Here is a 17,062-nt window from a genome sequence, read left to right as displayed (position 1 = left end):
ATCGTGTCACGATTAAGAATGCCTACCCGATTCCATTGATTACAGAGTTATTTGACCGCCTCAAGGGAGCAACGGTTTTCACAAAGCTTGACCTGAGAGGAGCATACAATCTCGTGCGCATTAAGGAGGGCGACAAGTGGAAAACTGCGTTTAATACCAGAACAGGCCATTATGAATACCTGGTAATACCTTTTGGCCTTTGTAACGCCCCGGCAGTTTTCCAGGAATTTACTAACGATGTCCTCCAAAATTTGTTGCAGTTGTGTGTGGTGGTTTATCTCGATGGTATCTTCATATTTTCCAAGTCCCTGGAGAGCCACCACACAGATGTCTGTCGTGTACTTCAGAAACTAAGAGAGAACAATCTCTATTGTAAACTGGAGAAGTGCGAGTTCCATCATGAACAGATTACATTCCTGGGCTATGTCATTTCCTCTTAAGAAGTTGCCCACCTCTAAGGAACTGGCTTCCATTTTTGCTCAGGAGATCTTTCGCTTACATGGGCTACCCAAGGTGATTGTCTCGGATAGGGGCAGTCAGTTTATCTCCCGGTTCTGGCGAGCCTTTTGTGCACAGTTGGGAATCCAGCTTGCGTTCTCTTCTGCGTATCACCCGCAGTGTAACGGGGCCGCAGTACGAGCCCATCAGTCCTTAGAGCAATTCCTACATTGCTATATTCCTGACCATCATAACAACTGGTCTAAACTATTACCTTGGGCAGAGTTTGCTCACAACAGTGCCTTGAATTCTGCCTCCCGATTGTCTCCATTTATGGTGAATTATTTCCAACCTTCCATGTTGCCTGACTCATTTGTTCCGCAGAGTATTCCTGCATTAGAGGAGCATCTCCGTGGTCTTTTTTCCACTTGGGTACAAGTCCAGGAGGCTTTGCGTCATGCTAATGATAGGTACAGATTCCATGCTGACCGCAGACGCCTGCCTGCGCCTTCTTACCAGGTTAGGGACAGGGTCTGGCTGTCATCTTGCAACCTCCGGCTTTGTGTTCCCTCACTGAAGTTTGCACCTCGGTTTATTGGGCCTTTCCGTATCCTTCGCAGGATTAACCCAGTAGCTTACGCGTTGGACCTTCCTCCTAGTATGCGCATCTCAAATGTGTTTCATGTCTCCTTATTGAAACCGTTGGTCTGTAACCGATTTACCACCTCTGTGCCATGTCCTCACCCTATTCAGGTTGAGAACCATGAGGAGTATGAGGTACAATCCATTGTTGACTCCCGTAGGTTCCGTGGGCGCATACAGTACCTGGTGCATTGGATGGGGTACGGTCCGGAGGAACGCTCCTGGGTTTCATCCTCTGACGTACATGCCCCTGTCCTCCTCTGCGAGTTCCATAGACGGTTTCCCCTCAAGCCCGGTGGCCCTCCGAGGGAGAGGGGTCATTGAGGGGGGGGGTACTGTCAGGGCTGGCTTAGCCCTTCCTCCTCTGGGCTGGCCGCTCAGCTGTCAGCTAATTGCCAGCTCTCTTCACCTTTCCACAGTTACCAGCTGTTCCCGATGATGCTCGTCTGACCTGCCTATTTAAAGCCTTACAGCTCACTTTTCCTTTGCCTTCACGTTTGGTCACATCACAAGGAACCATCTCCTACTGTTTGTTTCAAAACTGGCTTGCTGACATCCCTCCTGGCTTCTTATCCTGCTTGCAGTTGCTCTCCTTGGATCCCTGACTTCTGGCCTGGCTGATTTTCTGATCTGGTTAATGAACTTTGGACTGGCTGACTACCCGATATGGTTACTGGACTCTGGCTATGCTTGACTACGCTTTTTTTCTATTTACTTTTTTATTTTTATTAATAAACAAGTGTGATTTGATTGTACTTCTGTCTCAGTCTGTTTCATGGACTCTGACACAAATAATGTCAGAGTTGAGGGAAACTCCCCATAGCCTCTTCCTCTGCTCTGATGTGTCTTATGACAAAACACAAGGAAGGTCATCTAATGGCCCTGTCATTGAGCCCTGCTGTATCAATTGTTCATTGATGTTCATCAATTGTGTGCACAAAAACATATGTAATTGCAGCATTTCATATTTTTTTTTAATGAGTGTCCTGAGGTTTATATGTGTCTGTGAGTCTCTAATTTGTGGTAATCAAACCATATTTTATAGATAAAAGGAGGCTTGGGTTTTATTTACCATGCTCCTTAAGCCCCTTTCACTGTTAACAATCTGGCCACACCCTTTGTTTTGTGAGGCGCACACAACGTTCAGCATTACTGCTCTCTTCTGTACACAATGGTGCCACATGTCTGTTACAATCCTAGCAAAGCCCCTGGGGGAAGTGGGACATACTAGAAGCTTAGGAACCATCAAGGATTATGGAGGGCAATGAAAGGGAGTCCAAACCAGACACAAGGTTGCACTAGATTACAAACATTTCTGAAGCCCTCCTGAAGCAACATTATACAAAGGAAATTTGGAAAAGGTTGTTTTTCAATGAAGTATGGATGAGGTTCCCATTGGGGCTCCAAATTTACTGCTCTGCTCATACTTTGGATTTCAAGGAAACACCCTATTATGGGATCGAAGGGATAGTAGATCAACCACAGGTTAGTCTGCCAGGTTTAGATGTCGCTCCAACACCACTTGCTTAGCCTTTATTAGGTAGCACCTATTCATTAGGAGTTTGTTCAGATACAGGTTCAGGTGCATCCAAAAGCAGGATACAGTATCTGACAGACGCTTAAAGCAGTTTACTATGCAATCACCAATTCTTAAATATTTCACTGTTTCATAGGAACATAGGCACATGGATATAACAATCCATTTCATGTCTGTAACCATTGTGCCATTGTTGAATAGAAGAAAAAAGACTTGGCTGTCACATACAGTGCCTTGAAAAAGTATTCATACCCCTGGACATTTTCCACATTTTGTCAAGTTACAGCAAAAAATGTAAATGTATTTTATTGGGATTTTATGTGATAGACCAACACAAAGTAGCACATAATTGTGAAGTGGAAGGAAAATGATAAAGGTTTTTCAAAATTATTTTACAAATAAATATCTGAACAGTGTGACGTGCATTTACTCTGCTACCCCTAACTAAAATCTAGTGGAACAAATTGTCTTCAGAAGTCACCTGTGTGTAATTTAATCTCAGTATAAATACAGCTGTTCTGTGAAGCCTTCAGGGGTTTGTTAGAAAACCTTAGTGAACAAACAGAATTATGAGGTCCAATAAAAAAATACCCCAAGCTTTGAACATCTCATGGAGCACTGTTCAATCCATCATCTGAAAATGGAAAGAGTATGGCACAACTGCAAACCTACCAAGACATGGCCGTCCACCTACACTGACAGGCCGGGCAAGGAGAGTATTAATCAAAGAAGCAGCTAAGAGGCCCATGGTAAGTCTGGAGGAGCTTCAGAGATCCACAGCTCAGGTGGGAGAATCTTTCCACAGGACAACTATTAGTCGTGCACTCCACAAATGTGGACTTTATGGAAGAGCGTCAAGAAGAAAGCCATTTTTGAAAGAAAGCCATAAGAAGTCCTGTTTGCAGTTTATGAGAAGTCATGTGGAGGACACAGAAAAGTTGAAGAAGGTGCTCTGGTCAGATGAGACCAAAATTGAACTTTTTGGCCTAAAAGCAAAATGCTATGTGAGTATGTAACACTGCACATCACCCTGAACACACCATCCCCACCGTGAAACATGGTGGTGGCAGCATCATATTGTGGGGATGCTTTTCTTCAGCAGGGACAGGGAAGCTGGTCAGAGTTGATGGGAAGATGGATTGAGCCAAATATAGGACAAACAACAGGTGAAAACCTGCTATAATCTGCAAAATACTTGAGACTACAGCAGAGTTTCACCTTCCAGCAGGACAACTACCCTAAACATACAGCCAGAGCTAGAATAGAATGGTTTACTTCAAATCATATTCATGTGTTAGAATAGCCCAGTCAAAGTCCAGACCTAAATCCAATTGAAAATCTGTGACAAGACTTGAAAATTGCTGTTCACATACGCTCTCAAAAAATTCACTCTCTAGATGTGCAAAGCTGGTAGAAACAGTTTTGCAGCTGTAATTGCAGTGAAAGGTGGTTCTACAAAGTATTGACTCAGGGGAGGCCGAATACAAATGCACACCACCCTTTTCAGATATTTATTTGTAAAAGATTTGGAAAACCATTTATCATTTTCCTTGCACTTCACAATTATGTGTCAATTTGTGTTGGTCTATCACATAAAATCCCAATAATTTACATTTTTGGTTGTAACATGCCAAAATGTGGAAAATGTCAGGTTAGCACCCAGGTGACAGTACAAGAATATCAAAAATATAAAAAAGGTTATTAACGTCATCAACTCAATTAAAATCTTCATAAAAACATGTGCCACACTTGTCAAACAATATAAAGTACATTCCCCACATTGATAATAAAGTGATTGTAAAGTCAAATTTTTTTCCAATAAAAATAACAAACATGTTATACTTACCTGCCCTGTTGCAGTGGATTTGCACAGAGCAGCCCAGATCCTCCTCTTCTCGGGTCCCTCTTCTATGATCCTGGCCATTCCCTCCTGTTCAGTGCCCCATAGCAAGCTGCTTGTTGCACCCTAGCTGAGACACACCTCTCCTGTCCATTCAGACATGGAGCCCCAGCTCTGCCCCCTCTCTCTACTGATTGGCTAGCTGACTTTGATTGACAGCAGCGGGAGCCAATGGTGCTGCTGCTGTGTCTCAGCCAATCAAGAAGGAGAATCTCGGATGGCTGATAGACTCGTGGACAGAGAGGGACCTCAGGTAAGTGTATAGAATACATTAAGATAAAAAAGCCTTCTGCCTTTACAACCCCTTTAATTTAGACACATACTCAATTAACTTTATCTCCAAAGATAAGGTACATTGAATAAGTGTTGTCAGCCTAGGACAGGAATGTGTGTTAATGGCAGAATTATCAGGTGAATATTCAAAAAATTTTTAAAAAGGAGACTAATGCAACTACTACATTCAAGGAATAGTAAGCTGCAATATATTGTATATTTGGTCTTGGTTTACGGTATTCTTAAAGGGTTCTTTTTCCTGCCATGACTGTATGAAACTGAGTACATGTAGTAAGGTGTTTTATTTCTTAGTTATATTTATATGGACTTCAAAGGGATTAAGCACTGTAAGAGGGTTCTCCCGGTAAATCAAGCTAAAACAAGCTAAGAGGGATGGTAAGAGTTGGTCATTAATTGATATTTCTCCATACTAATGGCTGAAGAGTATTACCTTCTTTTAATCTTCCTTTGCATTGCTAATTGTTTAAGTTACACAAAATTGTATTTTGGTTGGTGAAAATTTTTTTTATTTTTTTTTTTATTCTGACCAAAGTGTTTTAAGAGGTTTTTCTCCATTGGAGAGATTTCCCCTTACTTCCTGACATGCCGACCACTGGTTCTGGGGCAAGAAGTAAGGGAAATGTCCTTTGATAGAAACACTGACAACAATAAAAAAAAAAACAACAGGCTCAACTATACTAAAAAATGTCCTCCTGTCTACTGGAAGAATTTAAGACTCGTGGTAATGGGTGTTCTTGTCAAATGTTTGTGTTATATTATGCGTTTCACAAGAACAAGCTGTTTTCCAAAGGAACACAACATAAAGAAGGTCAAATGCACCCTCTGAACTGCCATGTGTACTGCTCAATTAAAGTTAATAGGATTTTGCTGACCTGTATGTTTCAAACACACGTCAAATACAAGAAAACAACATTTGCCAACATGAGCCCTTGCCCTCACTGGTCCACAGATCACCATTACTGGGACAAGAAGTGAGGGGAAAATCTTACACAACAGGGGCACAGGCAGCAATAACATCCTACTTTGTGTTTCACTATGTATGTGCTAAATTGTACTTTTATATATTTCTATTCTATTTCTATTTTTCATCACAGGCAATATTTCTTCAGCAACTGCATTACAGATATTTGCAAATTCAGGTAAACTTTCTGTAAAGTGGAATCTAAATACTATAGCTAAAATATTTGTTTCAGTTGCAGGTATTTTATCCTATTTAACACATTTTCTTACATGTGTTTATTTAGTATCAAAGTAAAGAGCTTGGCTATATATTAATTTCTTGTCCTGGTGCATGTCTTTACGTCGTCAGACACAGAATTAAAAACTTAGGCCGCGTACACACGAGCGGACTGTATGGCCTACTTAGTCCGTCATACAATCCGACGGACAGTCCGTCATACTTTCGAATGAACGGACTTGACCACACACGGATGCACAAACAGTCCGTCGAAAGCTTGCGCGATGACGTGTACAGCATGTACGACGGGACTAGAAATAGGAAGTCCAATACACAGCAATGCACCCTTCCGCCGTGTAAATCCTTTCTGAGCATGCGCCATTCTTAGTCCGTCGAACTAGCCTACTGACGAGCGGATTGTCCGCTGAAACCAAAGTATGACGGACAGAATTACGGAAAATGCGAAATACTTAGTACGCCAGACTGCACGCTGAAAAAGTCCGCTGAAGCCCACACACGAGCGGACTGTCCGCTGAAATGTGTTTCGACAGACTAAGTAGGCCATACAGTCCGCCCGTGTGTACGCGGCCTTAGTCATGATAATGGAAAATTGCATACTTACCGATAAAGTTAAAACCATTGTATACAGACACATTAAAAAAACATATAATTGAGTGACCTCAATGACTTGCGTAACACCTCTAATACATATACATATACCACATGTAAAAAGCACAAAGATTGGAAGCATGTAGAATGATACAGGTCCAATGGTTGTTTGGATACGTGGAGAGGTTGAGTCGTGTTCGGAGGCCGCTCAGAAAAATCGCTCTACATGTTACGAGCGTTAATGCGCTTCTTCAGGAGCTTCTGTATCTAATAGACACGTAGGAAAGTATTATAAGGATACATCATAGTATCCAGAAAAAAACATGATTATATATAAATAAAAAGATGATCACTCTGAGGCTCAACAATGCATGCAGCCCAGACCACAGACAGCCAAAAATGGGGGGGGGGGACAAGAAACAAGGCCCCTCTGTTGGGATACATATATATACCGTATTTATCGGCGTATAACACGCACATTCATTTTAAGAGGGAAGTTTCAGGAAAAAAATTTATATTTTAAATAAGGAACTTTGAAGCAAAATAAGGGTCAGTGTCCATCTGCAGCCTCACCATTGCCATCAGTGCAGCCTGATCAATGCCCATCTGCAGCCTCAGAAGTGCCATCAATGCAGACTCCGTACGCTAGTCTCTAACAGTGCTATGCATGCGTTTCCTACCTTATGCAAAACTTTTGAACTCCCTAGAACTGAACTCTTTCGCTGCCTGCAAGTAAAAAAATGTTATATGCCCTTCCTCCAGACACGATCACCACTAAACCAAATGACACAATTTGAACGCATCTGTAAGAGTGACCCACACATGAAGGGACTGATATCACTCCTATAGCAACATCTTAATGCAATCTCAAACGACGCACTACCATTTCACACCACCAAATGGACGTAAGACATGGAGCACACATTCAAGATCGCAGATTGGTCCAGCATATGGCTAGCCACCAAATCCTCCTCCCCGATAGCTCGGTACTTGAAACCAATTATAAAGTTCGGCACAATGTTATCTAGTACCAGCAAGAATTTGTCCTATCATACCCAGGGACTTGCTTTTGGGGCTGCTCTGATTTGGACACCCATATTCACGTATGGTGGCAATGCCCAGTCGCCCAAGAATTCTGGAAAAAATCTTTGCTATGGCCTCCAAAGCCTTGGACACCAGTATTCTCCCCAACTCAGCCACAGCCCTTTTGAACCTTAAACCAGCTGAATTCACTCATACTCAATTCCAATTACTCATCCACCTTACCACCGCAGCCAAACAAACCATAGCCAAGGCATGGAAATCCCAAACCTTGGTTGTGGCTGAATCCAAACACAAGATGAATAGAGCCCTTGTCATCGCCAAAATGACAGCTATTAAAAACGATAAAATAAAGAAATTTTAAAAAATATGGCAACATGGGTCAAGCACTGCTTACCGCTTGACTTTGACAAGTCTCTGTTATTGTGTTGTTAATAAATTCATCCTACCACCTGTTAGAAACATTTCCTGAACACGAACCACACTACCGTCATGGGAGACTTTCATGTAAAAGTTTGTAAAAAACATCATTATTAAATGAGCAGTGATTTACTGGTGCTTAAAGTGAAATAATAAAAATGAAAAATTCCTTTTAATATAATGCCTAGGGGGTCCCCTTAGTCTGCCCGTAAAGTGGCACATCTGTACCATGTATAGAACCTGCTGCAGCAAAAATTAAAGGCCAAAAAAATGACATTTATCCTGCAAGCTTTATTTATTTTATAAACAATGGCTCGGGGAGCCAGTCTGTATGATGAGGCCACAATTTAGAGCACTCAGAACAAGAATAGAGTTTTTCTGGGCTAAATTCTGGTGTCTATTTGCAGACTTTGGATAGAAGTAACAGGTGCGGAAAAATTGGGTTTTTGGTATTGGTGGTACCTTTACACCATAACCCTATAGAGGTTCTCTTGATGAAAGCAAGAATTGGCCCTGCTGTCAAAAAAATTTATTATATGCCCTGGTCAAACAGGTGCAGAACATTTGGACTTTGGATGTTAATTGCAGCCATGAAACCTATACCAAAATTTTTCTTCACAATAAAATCAAAACCCACAAAGCTAGGCAGTCTAGACAGTCTTGGGCAGGTTCCACATCCCAAACACACTTAATCAGCAACAATGGCATCAGGGGCTTGATAGCTGCTGTTAATCCAGGAATGATTAATTTTGATAAATGTCAGCTGGTCAACAGAATCTGTGGGCATATGTGCTTTTGTATCTGTCACAAAACCTACTGCAGCACTGTATGTCCATTTGGAAAGCACACTGGATGCAGGGCAGCCCAGCAGTTCAAATGCATACTGGGCAAGTTTTGGCCAGTTGTCTATTCTTATGACCCAGGAATCCAGTGGATCATCAACTGAAAAGCTCTCCATGTCTGTTTTTGCCCTTAGATAATCTCCCACGAGGCCTAAAAAATGTTTGAAATGCATTACTGATTATTGTATAAAAATATAAATGTTATTATTCACAATTTTAAAATAGACCTCCATATAATCCCATAAAAACATCAATGACAGTGTTTGCACAAATTATATACAATAAACGACTGTACATTTCAAATGGTTCAGTAATAGCTTTGTATGGAAGGGGAAATCCAACGCATTTTGCATGCTTTGGGAACATCTCTCAATACCGTATTTTCTTTCAGCTCCAGTCTCTGGAGGGATCTTTCCTTGTTTGGATAACTTAGCCCCAGGAGGTTATATATATATATGAACTAAACAGATATGTTGTCCTGTTGGGTGATTCTATATGCTCCCTGCTGGGTGGAGGGCTTTTGAGCTCTACATGGAGACTCACAGATGTTTAAATGTATTTGAGTCTAAACTTAGAATTACATATTATGATCTATGAATGCAAATTATTTGCAGCTTTTTCTACATTATAGGGTGGCAATAGATATCCCTGATGACGATAACTTACAAATTTTCAAAACACATTGGAGTTCCTTTCTATGCAAAACTGTTACTAAACGATTTGGAATGTACAGACGTTTATGGTATTGTGTATTACCACCGAGTATATAATTTGTACAAACACTGTCCTTGTTTTTATTGGATTATATGAGCCGCATGAAAGTCTATTTTAACATTTTGAACAATAAAAATGTATATTTTTATACAATATGCTTTTTTGTTACAATGGTTGCCATGTAAAAGTCTCACAAAGAGGTATATTGGAGTATTTATAGGAAAGGCCATACATAAACTCCTCTTTAAGGTGTCCTCAAGATATTTCATCCTCTGTTTCCTGTGTAAGGATGGGATGAGTTCTGAGGCTTTCCCCTGATGCCACAAATTCTCGGGTCCTTTCGCAGGCTTTGAAGAATGAGGGAGCCCATGCACCGCATGTTTGTGGAGGCATGAGAAGCAGAGTCCGTGTCACTGAGGATTACAGTAGCTGGAACTGCCTCCTCGCAGCCACGTATTACTCCCAAGGATTCTGGGGATGGAAAACCAGGTTTGACGTATGTTTTCCTCTGCTTCAGTGCCTCCAAAACTGCCATAATCCTCCTCCTCCCTTTTCTCTTGTGTGTTCTGTGGTGTCACAAGAATGGTGTCCGCATAAAGCGACCTTGAGAGGAAAGGAAGTTCTCCTCTTCCCCGTCCACTGCTCTGCCGTGAGTGTCCTGTCCATAATGCCATGCAGAGTTCAATATACTGCCGTAAAAGTGCACTAATGCACCTCAATATACTGTGCACTAACACAGTTCAATATACTGCAATAAACGTGCACTAATACATGTCTACATATACTGTCATAAAAGTGCACTAAGGCACTCTTTAATATACTTCAGTAAACATGCAATAATGCACCTCAATATACTGCAGTACACGTGCACTAACACACCTCAATATACTGCAGTACACATGCACTAACGCACCTCAATATACTGCAGTACACGTGCACTAACGCACCTTAATATGCTGCAGTACATGTGCACTAACACACCTCAATATACTGCAGTAATTGTGTACTAACACAGTTCAATATACTGCAATAAACGTGCACTAATGCACGTCTACATATACTCCAGTAAACGTGCACTAACCCACATCAGTATTAGACATGTGCTAAATAGTGATGGCCGAACGGTTCGCCCGGCGGTCGTTTCGCGGCGAATTTCCGACATTCGCGGTCCGCACGTTCGAACGCCTTTTTCCGTCGTTCGCCGCGGCGGACTTACGTGTTTAATGTATACAAGAACTTTAACCTTTGGTGACACGTTTATCATGTGATACAGGACAGCCAATTGAGACATGACAGCACATGGACACTTGTACATTCCCCCTAACCTATAAATACACCCGATCCGGTGGCCATTTTACATTCTTTCTTCTGTTACGATAGGGACAGGTTCCTGTGTGGAGTAGGGAGAGATAAACCACTAGCTATTTGGTACACAAAAGTTCTTTTCAGGACTGGTATAGGTGTTAGGTGTTGATAGGTTTGCTGTGCTGCTGATTCTTGCAGCAGCCTGAGTGTCTTTTGTTAGTTTAGAGAAAGGGAAAGGACGGTGTATGCTACAGGGACAGCCAGATTAGTCTTTCATCATCATCATCATCATCATCATCATTAGCTGTTACTATCAAGGTCCACAAAAGAGCTGTTCCAGTAACCACTAATCGTTCTCTTTTTTTGCCAATTTGTATAGGGACAGGAAGGAAGCAGTGTTGTCAGGCAGTGAGGGTAATTTTAAAGACTTGCTGTTATTATTAGTTCCACAAAGGTTCTTTTCAGGACTGGTATCAGTGGTACAGTAATAGGCTTGTACATGTATAATATTCTTTCTTCCAAATATAGAAAGGATATTATACTTGACTGCTGCCCTTCTGCTGCAGTCTGCTAAACATTCACAACTCACTTGTTCCACAAAAGTTCTTATAAGGACTGGTAACTTGGTATAGGGTGCTACGGTACATAGGCTTGAGTGCGGTACAGTCTGCTGTTCTGTAAGGACCGCTATCGGTCCACAATAGATAGGGTTGACGTGCACCACTGCTGACCGCTGCCCTATACTGCAGCAGTCCTTCAGCGGTATAGGGACTGACGTACAGTCTGCTAATCACTAACACACAACCTGCTTGTTCCACAAAAGTTCTTATAAGGACTGGTAACTTGGTATAGGGTGCTACGGTACATAGGCTTGAGTGCGGTACAGTCTGCTGTTCTGTAAGGACCGCTATCGGTCCACAATAGATAGGGTTGACGTGCACCACTGCTGACCGCTGCCCTATACTGCAGCAGTCCTTCAGCGGTATAGGGACTGACGTACAGTCTGCTAAACACTAATACACAACCTGCTTGGTCCACAAAAGTTCTTATAAGGACTGGTAACTTGGTATAGGGTGCTACGGTACATAGGCTTGAGTGCGGTACAGTCTGCTGTTCTGTAAGGACCGCTATCGGTCCACAATAGATAGGGTTGACGTGCACCACTGCTGACCGCTGCCCTATACTGCAGCAGTCCTTCAGCGGTATAGGGACTGACGTACAGTCTGCTAAACACTAATACACAACCTGCTTGGTCCACAAAAGTTCTTATAAGGACTGGTAACTTGGTATAGGGTGCTACGGTACATAGGCTTGAGTGCGGTACAGTCTGCTGTTCTGTAAGGACCGCTATCGGTCCACAATAGATAGGGTTGACGTGCACCACTGCTGACCGCTGCCCTATACTGCAGCAGTCCTTCAGCGGTATAGGGACTGACGTACAGTCTGCTAAACACTAATACACAACCTGCTTGGTCCACAAAAGTTCTTATAAGGACTGGTAACTTGGTATAGGGTGCTACGGTACATAGGCTTGAGTGCGGTACAGTCTGCTGTTCTGTAAGGACCGCTATAGGTCCACAATAGATAGGGTTGACGTGCACCACTGCTGACCGCTCACCTATACTGCAGCAGTCCTTCAGCGGTATAGGGACTGACGTACAGTCTGCTAATCACTAACACACAACCTGCTTGTTCCACAAAAGTTCTTATAAGGACTGGTAACTTGGTATAGGGTGCTACGGTACATAGGCTTGAGTGCGGTACAGTCTGCTGTTCTGTAAGGACCGCTATCGGTCCACAATAGATAGGGTTGACGTGCACCACTGCTGACCGCTGCCCTATACTGCAGCAGTCCTTCAGCGGTATAGGGACTGACGTACAGTCTGCTAAACACTAATACACAACCTGCTTGGTCCACAAAAGTTCTTATAAGGACTGGTAACTTGGTATAGGGTGCTACGGTACATAGGCTTGAGTGCGGTACAGTCTGCTGTTCTGTAAGGACCGCTATCGGTCCACAATAGATAGGGTTGACGTGCACCACTGCTGACCGCTGCCCTATACTGCAGCAGTCCTTCAGCGGTATAGGGACTGACGTACAGTCTGCTAAACACTAATACACAACCTGCTTGGTCCACAAAAGTTCTTATAAGGACTGGTAACTTGGTATAGGGTGCTACGGTACATAGGCTTGAGTGCGGTACAGTCTGCTGTTCTGTAAGGACCGCTATCGGTCCACAATAGATAGGGTTGACGTGCACCACTGCTGACCGCTGCCCTATACTGCAGCAGTCCTTCAGCGGTATAGGGACTGACGTACAGTCTGCTAAACACTAATACACAACCTGCTTGGTCCACAAAAGTTCTTATAAGGACTGGTAACTTGGTATAGGGTGCTACGGTACATAGGCTTGAGTGCGGTACAGTCTGCTGTTCTGTAAGGACCGCTATAGGTCCACAATAGATAGGGTTGACGTGCACCACTGCTGACCGCTCACCTATACTGCAGCAGTCCTTCAGCGGTATAGGGACTGACGTACAGTCTGCTAATCACTAACACACAACCTGCTTGTTCCACAAAAGTTCTTATAAGGACTGGTAACTTGGTATAGGGTGCTACGGTACATAGGCTTGAGTGCGGTACAGTCTGCTGTTCTGTAAGGACCGCTATCGGTCCACAATAGATAGGGTTGACGTGCACCACTGCTGACCGCTGCCCTATACTGCAGCAGTCCTTCAGCGGTATAGGGACTGACGTACAGTCTGCTAAACACTAATACACAACCTGCTTGGTCCACAAAAGTTCTTATAAGGACTGGTAACTTGGTATAGGGTGCTACGGTACATAGGCTTGAGTGCGGTACAGTCTGCTGTTCTGTAAGGACCGCTATCGGTCCACAATAGATAGGGTTGACGTGCACCACTGCTGACCGCTGCCCTATACTGCAGCAGTCCTTCAGCGGTATAGGGACTGACGTACAGTCTGCTAAACACTAATACACAACCTGCTTGGTCCACAAAAGTTCTTATAAGGACTGGTAACTTGGTATAGGGTGCTACGGTACATAGGCTTGAGTGCGGTACAGTCTGCTGTTCTGTAAGGACCGCTATCGGTCCACAATAGATAGGGTTGACGTGCACCACTGCTGACCGCTGCCCTATACTGCAGCAGTCCTTCAGCGGTATAGGGACTGACGTACAGTCTGCTAAACACTAATACACAACCTGCTTGGTCCACAAAAGTTCTTATAAGGACTGGTAACTTGGTATAGGGTGCTACGGTACATAGGCTTGAGTGCGGTACAGTCTGCTGTTCTGTAAGGACCGCTATAGGTCCACAATAGATAGGGTTGACGTGCACCACTGCTGACCGCTCACCTATACTGCAGCAGTCCTTCAGCGGTATAGGGACTGACGTACAGTCTGCTAATCACTAACACACAACCTGCTTGTTCCACAAAAGTTCTTATAAGGACTGGTAACTTGGTATAGGGTGCTACGGTACATAGGCTTGAGTGCGGTACAGTCTGCTGTTCTGTAAGGACCGCTATCGGTCCACAATAGATAGGGTTGACGTGCACCACTGCTGACCGCTGCCCTATACTGCAGCAGTCCTTCAGCGGTATAGGGACTGACGTACAGTCTGCTAAACACTAATACACAACCTGCTTGGTCCACAAAAGTTCTTATAAGGACTGGTAACTTGGTATAGGGTGCTACGGTACATAGGCTTGAGTGCGGTACAGTCTGCTGTTCTGTAAGGACCGCTATCGGTCCACAATAGATAGGGTTGACGTGCACCACTGCTGACCGCTGCCCTATACTGCAGCAGTCCTTCAGCGGTATAGGGACTGACGTACAGTCTGCTAAACACTAATACACAACCTGCTTGGTCCACAAAAGTTCTTATAAGGACTGGTAACTTGGTATAGGGTGCTACGGTACATAGGCTTGAGTGCGGTACAGTCTGCTGTTCTGTAAGGACCGCTATCGGTCCACAATAGATAGGGTTGACGTGCACCACTGCTGACCGCTGCCCTATACTGCAGCAGTCCTTCATCGGTATAGGGACTAAGAGTTTTGTCACAGGGTCATTTAAAAAATGACAGGCAGAGGAAGAGGCAGGCCCTTCCGCAGGGGTGGTAGGGGTAGGGCAGGAGCAACAGGCTTGAGCCAAAGTGGGAAGTTGCAGAAGGTGCGTTCAATTACTTTAAAGGATGCACCAGACTTGGTTGAGTGGCTCGCTCAGCCTTACTCTTCTGCACCCTCCTCATCCTCTCGATCTGCACCCTCTTCTTCACTCTCTGCTATGTGCACCCCCAAAGACACTACCACCAACAACACGACCACCACCACCACATACCTTCCGCTTGAGTCACTGGAATTATTTTCCGATCCATATCAAGAGGACATTTCTGATGCGCAGCCACTCTTGGTATTGGATCAGGAAGAGGAGGTAGCAACAAGCGCTACTCAGCAGTCTGACGCCAGTACCCAGATCAGCCCAAGGAGGAGGTTGGTCCCCGGTGTTGCTGCCTACTCCGAGATCTCTACTTATAGCGGTGGGGAAGGTGACGTTGATGATGACGTGTCTAGTGATGTCACGTGGGTGCCCACAAGAGAGGAAGAGGAGGGGAGTTCAGAGGGAGATATGGACCAGCAGATAGGGAGGAGAAGCAGCAATGACTTACATTGCACAGCAGGGACAAAGCAGACTGCAAATGTATCAGGAGCGAGTCATCGACCATGTACGGTCACATCTGGCGCTCCCAGGACACCGGCACATGGCTCCGCAGTGTGGGCTTTTTTTAACGTGTCCGCTGCTGACAATAGCGTTGCCATCTGCAATCTTTGCAGTCAACGCGTTAGTCGCGGTAAGCCCAATACTCACCTAGGGACGACCGCCTTAAGAAGGCACATGAGCAGCCATCACCGAGCCCAGTGGGAGCAACGGAACACACAAAGCCACACTGCAGGCTCTCACCGTCCAGCCTCGTCTTCTACTTCTCCTTCTCCTCTCTCCTCACAATTGTCCTCCACTCCACCTTCCATCACGCCAAGCTCACATTTTTCTGCAAAAAGGCAGGCTTCCGTGGGCCTAATGTTTGAGCGTAAAAAAATGATGATGCCGGATAACCCTCTTGCCCAACGGTTGGCGGCTGGCTTGTCAGAACTCATAGCCCGCCAACTACTGCCATATAAACTGGTGGACTCGGAGGCCTTTCGCAAATTTGTGGCCATTGGAACACCACAATGGAAGGTCCCAGGAAGGAAGTATTTCTCAGAGAAGGGCATCCCAGAGCTATATGGCCATGTTCAGCGGCAAGTGAATGTATCTCTGGCACACAGTGTCGGTGCCAAGATACATCTGACCACAGACACGTGGTCTAGCAAACACGGGCAGGGAAGGTATATCAGTTTTACTGCCCACTGGGTGAACCTTCTGACGGCCGTCAAGCATGTAACCCGTGGCACCCGTGTAGATTTGGTTTTACCGCCACGGATTGCATGCAGGCCTGACTCTTCTTCTCCTCCTCCTACTCCATCCTCCTCCCTCTCCTCCTCAGCTGCCTCCTCCTTTTCCGCTGCTAGCGTCTCTTCCACTGCACCGCCCAAGCTCCCCAGAACCTATTCCACATGCCAGGTGAGACGTTGCCATGCCGTGCTGCGTCTGTTGTGCCTGGAAGCAAAGAGCCACACTGGCCCGGCACTCCTTTCAGCTTTGCGTTCACAGGCAGATGAGTGGCTAACACCGCTCAATTTGACAGTTGGTAAAGTGGTGTGTGACAACGGTGCCAATCTGCTTAGCGCATTGAAACAGGGCAAAATCACGCACGTGCCGTGCATGGCACACGTCTTAAACTTGGTCGTGCAGCGATTCCTTGTCAAATACCCTGGGGTCCAGGACATCTTGCGGCAGGCAAGGAAAATCTCGGCCCATTTCAGAAGATCTTACACGGCCATGGCTCGCCTTGCTGACATTCAGCGGCGACACCATCTGCCGGTCAGACGTCTTATTTGCGATTGCCCGACGCGATGGAACTCAACCTTCTATATGCTTGATAGGCTGCTCCAGCAGAAACGTGCAGTTAACGTCTACCTGTATGAACTCTGCGAAAGAAACGGTTCTGGGGAGCTGGGTT

The 17,062-nt window shown here is 44.6% G+C and overlaps 1 protein-coding gene across 1 annotated transcript in view; it reads left to right on the top strand.

Annotated features, from left to right (window-relative positions):
- The window catches only part of LOC143983031 (multidrug and toxin extrusion protein 2-like), a 292,152-nt gene that overhangs the window by 146,952 nt on the left and 128,138 nt on the right, over nucleotides 1-17,062 (top strand). The window contains exon 6 of the mRNA XM_077482258.1: nucleotides 5,906-5,950. Coding sequence (XP_077338384.1) covers nucleotides 5,906-5,950 — 45 coding nt within the window. The remainder of the gene's footprint in view (nucleotides 1-5,905; nucleotides 5,951-17,062) is intronic.

This window comes from Lithobates pipiens, unplaced genomic scaffold, assembly GCF_037356315.1.
Source record: "Lithobates pipiens isolate NorthernLeopardFrog02 unplaced genomic scaffold, aLitPip1_a1.2 Scaffold_16, whole genome shotgun sequence".
Classification (NCBI taxonomy): domain Eukaryota; kingdom Metazoa; phylum Chordata; class Amphibia; order Anura; family Ranidae; genus Lithobates; species Lithobates pipiens.
The sequence above is the reverse complement of the archived record's forward strand: the minus strand, read 5'-3'. Positions and strand labels throughout refer to the sequence as shown.